This window comes from Trifolium pratense, linkage group LG3, assembly GCF_020283565.1.
Source record: "Trifolium pratense cultivar HEN17-A07 linkage group LG3, ARS_RC_1.1, whole genome shotgun sequence".
NCBI classification, from domain to species: domain Eukaryota; kingdom Viridiplantae; phylum Streptophyta; class Magnoliopsida; order Fabales; family Fabaceae; genus Trifolium; species Trifolium pratense.
Genome location: NC_060061.1, coordinates 6,821,285 through 6,831,031, shown reverse-complemented (window position 1 = coordinate 6,831,031; position 9,747 = coordinate 6,821,285). Strand labels below are relative to the sequence as shown.

Sequence of the window (9,747 nt, the reverse complement as noted above, 5' to 3'; positions counted from 1 at the left end):
AATATAAGAACGAGATTACTTTTTATATACATTGAAAAATTAATGTATTTAGTCTATAATATAGTCTAAATATATCAATCTTTCAATGTATTTAAAAAGTGAAATTTTTCTTATATTAAGGATCGAAGGGAGTAAAATGTTAAGGACACATCTTAGTGATTCAAAAAAGGAAATGTTTTATCATAATTATATATCTAATTCACGTTTTAAACTTGATCACAAATTAATTACACAAAATTTAATCTTTTTCAAAAGTTTCTACTTTTAACAATATCATTGTTTTCTAAGCAATTTGACTTTTTTTTTTTTAAAAAAAAAGAAGCATTTTCACATTTTAACTATAAGGGACATTTCAATAAATTCATAATATAATATGTGTACCGGAATATTCACCACCAAATAAAAGTAAAAATCAAAACGGCTTTGTTTTGGCATTCAGAGAAGCGAAAACATGACACGAGTGAGGAACGAAGGAAGAAGTGTGTGAAACGCTCGCTCAGAGAGGTGAACGACGCTCTCGTTGTCAATTATTCTCTCTCTCTCTCTCTCTCTCTCTCTCACACACACACACACACACACAGGGTTTTTCGTCTTCCGATTCCATTGTAGTAGCTGTAAGCTCTCTCTCTCTCTCTCTCTCTCTCTCTCTCTCTCGTTATACATTTGTTTATATATTTATTTTCTCTCTATTTTCCTAATAACCATTTTAATTTTCTAAACCTTTATTTGTTTCTGGGTAATGCAATCTTTTACTCTGCAACTTTCCACTTCTTTCTTCATTCTCCAATTTCACTGCAAAATACATTCTTCACTGTAATTTCTTCCCATACCCCCTTTTATTACATGCTTTGTTTTACCAAATGTTAACTTCTTATAATTTAAAAATTGATTTTTTTTTTGTATGTACTCATGGGTCTGGTGGTGTGAAATTGTTGTACTGATCAAATGGAATTGAAGTGGTTTTTTGATATTTAACTGCTTTTCAGATTTCCTTTTAGAGTTTTTATATGTAATAATGGTTTAAGGAGAGTACAATGATGTCATCAAAACTTGGAAATTTATTAGGTTGCATAACTTGCTTTTAGGCCTTTTATTTTTTTCCCTTTTCTGAAACTGTAGATTGTTTTTGGTTGCTGATTGCTTGTATTCAATTTATTAGCTTTCATTTTTGTGTCTTTTTGGGTACTACCCTCGGGCACGTTAAGCAAGTGGTCCGGAGTTCAGTTACTGGCTTGAGGGGAGAATCTATCTTGTGTGTGCCCAATAGGTTAGCTGGCAGAGATTTGCCCGTTAAACGATGGTGTATCCTTCATATGTACTCCCTCCGCTCTAGATACATCCATTTTACAATGAACCTAAAAAGTAAAACCTCTCTTATATATAGGACCGGAGGGAGTATAACATAGTTATGGTTATAAAAAGACTGTTCTTGGGATCCAGTTCCATGTAGTTTTTGCCCTCTCTGGTTTCACCATTATCTAAGGTTTCACCATGTTTAATTAAATCTTTTCTGGGTTACCACTCTTTGCTTCTTTTCAATACATTGTGTGATTTGTGTTAAGGAAATAGTGGGAGGGATTTGTTGGTGATAGGGGAACATCTTTCACTTTGTAGATTTGAGAGGTTAATATTTTATTTAGTGATCATTGTCTTGCTGTATATTAAGTATTTATGGCATTGCTATTTGTCTCTAGAAGATGATTGTAAGTCTTATTCTTTTGGTGTAAGTTTAAAATAATAGTCAGTTTTCTTCGAATATATCACCCACATAACATGGTGTGTCTAGGATGCCTATGTTATCAATTATGGACAGGGTCGGTCATCAGCTGTATCGCGGTTGTATCTTAATGTCTGAGTTGCAATTTATTAGTTGTGGCTCTGGTCTTGATTGTACTGTAAAGAGGAAAGTGACTTCCTTGGGGTAGCTATACTAAGCAGGAAGGGCTTTCTCTAGAGTGTCAAATACAAGGGATTTATCTATATATGTCTCTTAACAGTAATCAGTTTTTAATGTATAGGGAAACCTTTCATTTGTCCAACATGTTTCTTTTAGACTTTGTGCCTAGGGCTTAATTCAACCCCACAAAACCAAGTTGTAAGGTAGGACTGATCAATTTTTATAATCACTAACTCTCAGGACTGGATATCTAAAGTGTGCACTAATGCATGTTGAATAACAATGATCTCAATTCTCAACCATACCTCCTTACGTGTGAGATTCGACATATGGAGTGTTGACAAATCCAGGTGGAATAACATAGATTGTGGCCTAATAACAGATCTAAGATAGACTTTGGTACCGTATTAGCATTTGGGTTTAGGGTCTAACTCAATCCGACAAGACTGACTTGTTAAGTGGGGACTGTCCAATCCCTATAAGCACTACTCAATCCTATCTCTAGTGGATGTGGAACTATCAAAGTTTCCAAATACAATAACAAAGAACTACTGACTTGTAAAGTGGGGACCGTCCAAGCCTTTTGGCTTTGTCATCAGGGTGGGCAATAGTGGGTTTATGTGCAGATTCATGCAAGCTATCTTTTTAGTGGTCCAGCTTTGATTTTCAAGATTGCCTGGTTGATTTGTTTGCCCATGCAGTTTATTACTAGGGGTTTGTTAGTCACTTGGGGAATTTAGTGATTGCTATTTTATCTTGTATTTGCACAATTTGTATCAGGTGTTTTTCAGCTTTTCTTGCATTAGGTAGTTTGGACTTGGTTTAGGTGCTTTTGTTTGTAAAATTGGTGGTTCGTTCATTGACCACTGTGTACTGTGCATTTCTTGCACCTTGTTTCTTGGCTTAATTTGTTAGTTGTGAAGATTTTCTGCATGACTTCCTGTTGTTCCTTCTAAAAAAACTCTCTACATGCCTTATCCCGCCTTGTTTGTTGACTTGATGCCAAGTTTTTTTTTTTTTTTTTCCATTTGTTAACAGGATTTATCTTTCAGCCAGAGATTATTGATTATTTAAACCTCAAAACTTCTTGAATCCAACTACTGCATCTGTAGCAAAATCCTCCGAGAGCAAGATGGATGATGACCATCAATATGAAAATGGTAGGCATAAGGTGGAATTCTACAGAGGAGCACATTCCCCGGTAAATAAAATGCACAGATTTAGTATGCATTTTGAATTTTAACTTGCGGTTGCACTATTTCATTGATTAATTGGATTTGGTTTTAAATGTGTAGTGGAATACGGATCCCCAGCATCAAATAAAGGAACAAAATGCCCTAGTTATGAATAAAAAAATTAGGTCCATTATGGCTGAAAGGCAGGCTGCCCTTCTGGAACTTGAACTAGAGGCTGCTATATCTGAAAAGAATGAAGCCTTGGCTGCTCGAGATGCAGCCCTTCGGCAGAGGGATGAAGCACTTGCTCAGAGGGATAATGCTCTATTGGAACGGGATAATGCCCTTGCAGCCCTTCAAAGTCGGAGTGGTGCTTCCAACTTTCCATTCAATGGTGGAATTCAACGAGGATCAAAGCGGATGCACCATTCTTCAAACCATATATCCAACATTTCAGAACCAGCGTATAGCACGGCAGATATAATAATAAGAGACGCTTCCCCGGTTACTGTTATAACTTCTGAAGCTGTCAAATCTCATCTAACAAAGAGAACAAAGGAGAACAAGGCATCAAAGTCGCCAACCAAAATAAAGAAACTGGGTGAAGATTTAAATAGGAAGGCTTACTCTGAAGGAACAAAGATCAAATCCGAATGGGATAGACAAGATGTTGGCTTGAATTTGATTGCTTTCGATGAAACTGTCATGCCTGTCCCAGTTTGCTCGTGTACCGGAGTACCACGTCAGTGCTACAAATGGGGGAATGGTGGATGGCAATCATCTTGTTGTACCACTACATTATCAATGCATCCACTACCACAACTTCCCAACAAGCGCCATGCTCGCATTGGAGGGCGGAAAATGAGTGGCAGTGTTTTTATCAGACTTCTCAGTAGGTTTGCATCACAAGGCCATGATTTGTCTATTCCATTGGATCTTAAGGATTATTGGGCCAGACATGGAACAAATCGTTACATTACTATCAAGTAGCTTCCTGACATCCATTTGTTTCGAGTTATGTGTTCCTTTTTAGACCGCCTATCACCAGCTTTAGTCGAAACCATGCCTTGGTAAGCATGATATGCTTGAATTTAGTGCATGCAGGTGATTTTTCAATACAAGGCCGTTCTCCTTTGTTTATTTTCAGTTACTGGTATGGCTAGATCCTTTTTTATCCTTTTGAATGTGACGGCTGTAAAGTATGTGTATCAGTGTATGTAGGCACATATGTTTTTTTCGGTGGTACTCATTTGGTTTCTGCATGTTCTCGCCTTTTTCTGTACATTACAAATCCTTTGCTTAGGAAACTTTTCTCCCCCTGGGATATCCTTTATTGTTCTACATTTATAAAATTCAATGAGGAAATTTTCCAGTTCCGTTTGGGGTCAAAAGTCTCCATTAAATTGTCATTCGACCTCGAGCTGTTTGTTCAATTTGGACTTTACCTGTTTCTAGCTTTAGAAAACAATGTGATTAAACTAAATTTGCTGTTTATCTAAAGATGCACTTAATGGATCTTACTTTCAATAAGTCATTTTATTATATAAGAAATATGAATACCTTATATTTTATAGCAACTCAAATCTAAATGATCACTGGATTAGTGGTTTAGAAGATAGTAAAAAGTCTCTTTCTATGACATCAACACAAAAAATAGTCAAGGGCACCTGAAATAATATTGCGGAACAAAGTGAGTCCTACCAAAGTTGGTTTTTTCCTCATTAAAAAGTGGATGTTCACACTTTCTGCGCACTATTCTTGAATTACAATAAAAATGTTCACGTTTTAGTCCATATAAAAAGTACTCAAGGATGTTTATATGATATTGTTTAGGTGTCTTTCAACTTAATCCAAAGTTCTTCAAGCTTGAATTCAATCTTGAGAAAACAGCAACCTTAAAACTCTTGAAACTTTTTATTGTGATTCTATTTGACTCAATGAATTAGCCTTCACAGTTGTGCGTAGAAGATACTCGATTTGCAAACAAAACTTTAACCTCTAATATTTATAACAAATGAAAAACTCCATATCAAATGAAAATTTGATAACAAAAAATGAAATATTTAAAATGATAACAAACTTTTTTTATCATCATTTTTCTTGCAAACTTCAACCTCTAAATATACAAATCTAATCATCCGCATTTTACATTATAAACAGCCAACACTTTATGCCAATGAAATACTCAAAAATACAACATTGAAAGAAAGAAAAAAAAAATTAAATCCTCATTACAGGGCAAAATTGGTTTATCAAAGTGTCATTCACTCCTTTATACATTCCAGGATGCTAAAATCCAAAGAAATAGATTATCTTCTGCTTCCAAATAATAAATTAAATGAAAGACCAACCGTTGAAGGCTTGAAAGAACGCATAAATTTCCACGATGATAACTTGGAATCTGCTTCACCACTTCTCCAACCTTTATAAGATCTGGCTGCAAAACTTCCAACAGATTTAGAATGTATTGAGTTAGATAATATTGAGCTAAAGGAATTTGTTTTGGTTGTTCCAAATGAAGTAGCTCCTCTATTCGAAGCCTCCCCGGGATATCCAACAGCTCCATCCTCATGAGGAGGTGGAAATTTTTCACTTTTACTTTTTCCATCTGCATGTGTCACAACTCTCAACCTCTGAAAATCATAAGAAAGTATTGTGTTAACTGTCGTAGCATATCATATACTACATTATAAAGGGTTAAATATAGTTTTCGTCCTTATATACTGAATAACATAAGAATTGCGGGGGTAGGTAAGTATGAGGGAGCAAACAAACATAAGAAAAACATCTCACATACATCTAAGTTTGTTTGGATCTCTGCATTTGCTTCTGGGGCTGGAATTGCATAACCGCGCTCACGGACTCTAACTTGTCCAACACCGTCAACTGCACTAGTTTTGCCATTTAGAGCTCTTTGCCTGAGAATGGTTAAAAAGATAGAAGCTTTAATATGCATGAAGAAAAAAACCGGTCTAGAATTTAATAAGCGCGATAACAGAATAAGAGAAAGAGAACCTTCTTGCTTCATCCCTCAGCTTTACATCCAATTCTTTGGTGGGAGGATACTTTGGTAAACTCGACGGTTCGCAAGCATAGGGCTCAGTGGTAAAGAACTGCACACAGAAAAATAGGTGTGAATACATTACATCTCAAATGCATGAGAAACATACGAGGAATCAGCGATAACTCACTTCACTATTTAGAGCAGATGAGGTAGTGCCGCGAGCATCAGGATCTATTGCAAGTAGAGTTTCAATTAAAGGTAATGAAGAAGACGGAAAATCCGCAAATGTTTCTGAGATGCGCCTTCTATAAGGATGTTGTGGCTTAAAGAGAGTAGCATTTGGTAATTTATATTTCTTCCAATATGCCTCTGATGGAGAGCCGCATAACTTATATATTTTGTGCAGTTGCTCAACCTAGGCCCAAGCAATCCACAAACAGTCACATACCATCCAGAAAATTAGTGCGCGGATATGAACATACACACATTTTAGAGCAGGAATATAAAATAATGCCTTGTTTAGATAAACAACTTAATTAAGTGCTTATCATATAAGGACTTATGCATAAACTATACCTCTGTTCTTCCGGGCATGATTGGCTTTCCACCAAGAAGCTCTGCTAAGATGCAACCAGCACTCCAAAGATCAATCCCAACACCATAGAATGTAGCCCCAAGAAGAAGCTCAGGAGGACGATACCAAAGGGTCACAACTCTACTAGTCATCGCATGCTTTTGCTTAGAATCATAGAAAGTTGCAAGTCCAAAATCTGCAATTTTAAGTATTCCTTTGTCGTCAATAAGTAGATTGGAGCCCTTGATATCGCGGTGCAATACACCTCGGCTGTGGCAATGCTCAAGGCCAGACAATAATTGTTTCATGTAACATTTTACCTGTCATAAAGAAGACACTAAGAGACACGCATGACACAACTCTACATATATTAAATGTAAAAATCTTCATGTCAACAAATTTGACATACTTATATCCTTAATAATTTTCAAAGCATGCATAGATTAGTTGGAACCCATACATCGATTTTTCAAATACCCTAAGGCAAAAAAATGATGAGGTGAAACACCTCTAAATCACAATAGTATATGATGCAAATTACTTGCAAATACCAGCTTAAAGTAGTGGAAGAACCTGAGGCTCAGAGAATTTGACACCAATGCCAGCAATAAGACCAGAAAGATCATGTTCCATGTACTCAAATACCAAGTAAAGACTTGATGATATTCTTGAAGTAACCAAACCCTCAAGCTTTATTACATTGGGGTGATCTAGCTTCCTCAAAACAAGAATCTCTCTTGCCATGAACTTTATACTCTCAGCTTCCATATTATCAATTCTAACTTTCTTCAATGCCACTATCTTTCCGGTAATAAGGTCTTTTGCTTTGTACACATTGCTATAAGTCCCTTTCCCAATCTGAAACCAAACAAAAACACCCTTATATAAAACAAACACATTCAAAACAAAGTAAGTTAGTTTATTAATTATTTCTTTATCAATATACTACTAATTGTATCTTATTTTTCTTTCTGCAACCGATATTAAATACTATGATACCTAAACTAATTTTTTCTCCAAAATTATAAACTTGTACAAAAATATATGTTCCGGTACATCTTAAAGTCCCACATTGTTTACGGTAAAAAAAAAAAAGTCCCACATTGTTTGGGAATCGAGACAAAAGGTAGTTTATATACAACATTCCCACTCCTCAACCTAACTTGGTGTCTTTTACAAAGAATAAAACCATGATGGCTCACACAAAACACAAAACTCAACAAATATCAATTATCAACAAATTTAAAGCAAATTTCATTATTCGTGTAATTCCTATATTTACCAATACAGTAGTAGTAGTAATTGTTAAGAGTCTCACATCCTTCACGATCCGTTATACCACACCCTATAATATTAATGGGTGTGTGTTAAAGTAACACATCGGTTGTGAGATGGCCGACAATCCTCACCTTAATATAAGAGTTATAATTCTAAGAGTAATAATCAATTTTCATTTTTGAAAAATGGGGTTAAACTATTAAGCTTCGAAGTTCAAACCACCTTACCTTAGCAAGCTTCTCGAAAGTGTTGGCGCGGCGAGGAGCCCAGTCTCGGATTGCATCACCGGCGACTTCCATCAACCACGGCGGCCAACTCGGCTGAGTTGCCGCCAATGAATTGATTCGAGGTAGCCGGGTCACAGTTGCCGGAACATTGCCGGAAAGTTCACCGGCGTTAGAAGCTTCAGTCTCCTTCTTCTCCCCAACCTTAACAGCATTATTACCTCCGTCAGAAGTAACAGTGTTATCTCGGCGACGGTGTCGGTCTCCAGCACCGGCAGGTTTTCCGAGCGCGCAACCCATTTATCAGCTGTGGCTGTGGTTGGCGATGGAAGAGTTTAGAAAACGCATGGAGCCGCCGTAAGCGGTGGAGGAATAGTTGCCGGAAAAAAGCAAAGATTTTGAAGATTTGTTTGGTGTTTGGAGAGTTTAAGGTAAGAAGTTTGAGGTTGTCACTCTACTTACTACAACCTGCTTGCTACAAAATACAGTTAGATGAAACAAGACATGGGTTTGAAGAGAATAACGAAATTGCCACTATGCGTATGAAATGGAAGGAAGATTCTGAGTTGGTGTGGAGTAAGAGAAATGAATTTTTTTACTGAAAAAGTCAATGGTGGCTGCCATAAAAGCTAGGTGTCTTTTTATAATGACCATAAAAATGTGATAGATATCCACTGTTTTTATGGTTGGTACCAAACCAATTATTGCTGTTTTTTGAATTCTCATTTGTATCAATTCTTCACGGATTTGGTTGCAAACCAATGATTTGTGATTGTTTATAGTAATACTCCACTATCTTAAATCGAGTGATATAGTTGACTGTTATGCACTATTTATATATATTGTTTTGATTATATTTTTTTATTAATAAACAAAAATAAATATTAGCATATAAGATGTTGTTAGATTCGTTTCGATAAATATTTTTAAAATATTAAATTTTTATAATTTTTACTATTATACAATTATAAATATTAATAGTCAAAGTTATGCATCGGCATGTATGAAATAGTCAACTGTGTCACTCATTTTGGGACCGATAATAGGAATGTATCGGGATCAAATGAGAATGAAATTATTTGTTCAATTAGGCACTCTTTCATAAAATAAGTGATCTAATTTGATCGTGTACTATTCACTTCACATATTTTGTTTTCATTAAAAATAAGAAAAATGATAATCAGGGCACGAGACACTAGTTAAATATGTTAATATAAGAGTTTTATTTTGAAATTTGTACATTTAATACCTTCAAAACATTAAAAAGTTAATTTTCTATATTTAATTGATATGCACCGACGGTGTAAAATAATGTTACAATGTCAACCAATACCAACCATATTTTCCGCCACATCACCCACTTCACCCCACTTTTTGACATGACATGACAAAATGATGATTATTTATTAGACGATCGTGTAAAACTATTTTACACCGTCAATACATGTCGATTAAACTCTTAACTTTATCTCTACTTTCATTTTTCTAGTATGTTTAACAAGTTTTTTTTTTTTTTTTTTTTATATAATCAGTATGCTTAATAAGTGTCCTAGAGACATTATTTAGTATGACCCTAAAATAAATATTGTCTGCAA

General features: G+C 35.5%; 2 protein-coding genes across 3 annotated transcripts; one reads left to right on the top strand and one right to left on the bottom strand.

Moving 5' to 3' along the window:
* Positions 1 to 421: 421 nt before the first annotated feature.
* Positions 422 to 4,457, top strand: LOC123916015 (protein BASIC PENTACYSTEINE4-like). 2 transcript variants are annotated; one of them, XM_045967335.1, is made up of 3 exons: positions 422 to 504; positions 2,936 to 3,098; positions 3,193 to 4,457. In XM_045967335.1, the coding sequence occupies exons 2-3, from the start codon at positions 3,030 to 3,032 to the stop codon at positions 4,060 to 4,062; spliced, it is 939 nt and encodes a 312-aa protein (XP_045823291.1). In that variant the 5' UTR covers positions 422 to 504; positions 2,936 to 3,029; the 3' UTR covers positions 4,063 to 4,457. The 2 variants fall into 2 exon arrangements, with proteins under 2 accessions (XP_045823291.1, XP_045823290.1); XM_045967334.1 differs by having other exon boundaries at positions 427 to 614.
* Positions 4,458 to 5,112: 655 nt separating this feature from the next.
* Positions 5,113 to 8,901, bottom strand: LOC123916014 (probable serine/threonine-protein kinase At1g54610). Its single transcript, XM_045967333.1, has 7 exons — positions 8,156 to 8,901; positions 7,224 to 7,508; positions 6,653 to 6,970; positions 6,264 to 6,491; positions 6,088 to 6,185; positions 5,870 to 5,990; positions 5,113 to 5,705 (listed from the first exon to the last, which is right to left on the bottom strand). The coding sequence occupies exons 1-7, from the start codon at positions 8,450 to 8,452 to the stop codon at positions 5,382 to 5,384; spliced, it is 1,671 nt and encodes a 556-aa protein (XP_045823289.1). The 5' UTR covers positions 8,453 to 8,901; the 3' UTR covers positions 5,113 to 5,381.
* Between the last annotated feature and the right edge of the window lie 846 nt (positions 8,902 to 9,747).

Coding starts and splice junctions, on each gene's coding strand:
- LOC123916015 (XM_045967335.1), top strand. CDS start 3,030: ATGGATGATGACCATCAATATGAAAATGGTAGGCATAAGGTGGAATTC. Junction 3,099..3,192: donor ACAGAGGAGCACATTCCCCG/GTAAATAAAATG, acceptor TTAAATGTGTAG/TGGAATACGGATCCCCAGCA.
- LOC123916014 (XM_045967333.1), bottom strand. CDS start 8,452: ATGGGTTGCGCGCTCGGAAAACCTGCCGGTGCTGGAGACCGACACCGT. Junction 7,509..8,155: donor CTTTCGAGAAGCTTGCTAAG/GTAAGGTGGTTT, acceptor GTTTGGTTTCAG/ATTGGGAAAGGGACTTATAG. Junction 6,186..6,263: donor CATCTGCTCTAAATAGTGAA/GTGAGTTATCGC, acceptor TTCTGTGTGCAG/TTCTTTACCACTGAGCCCTA.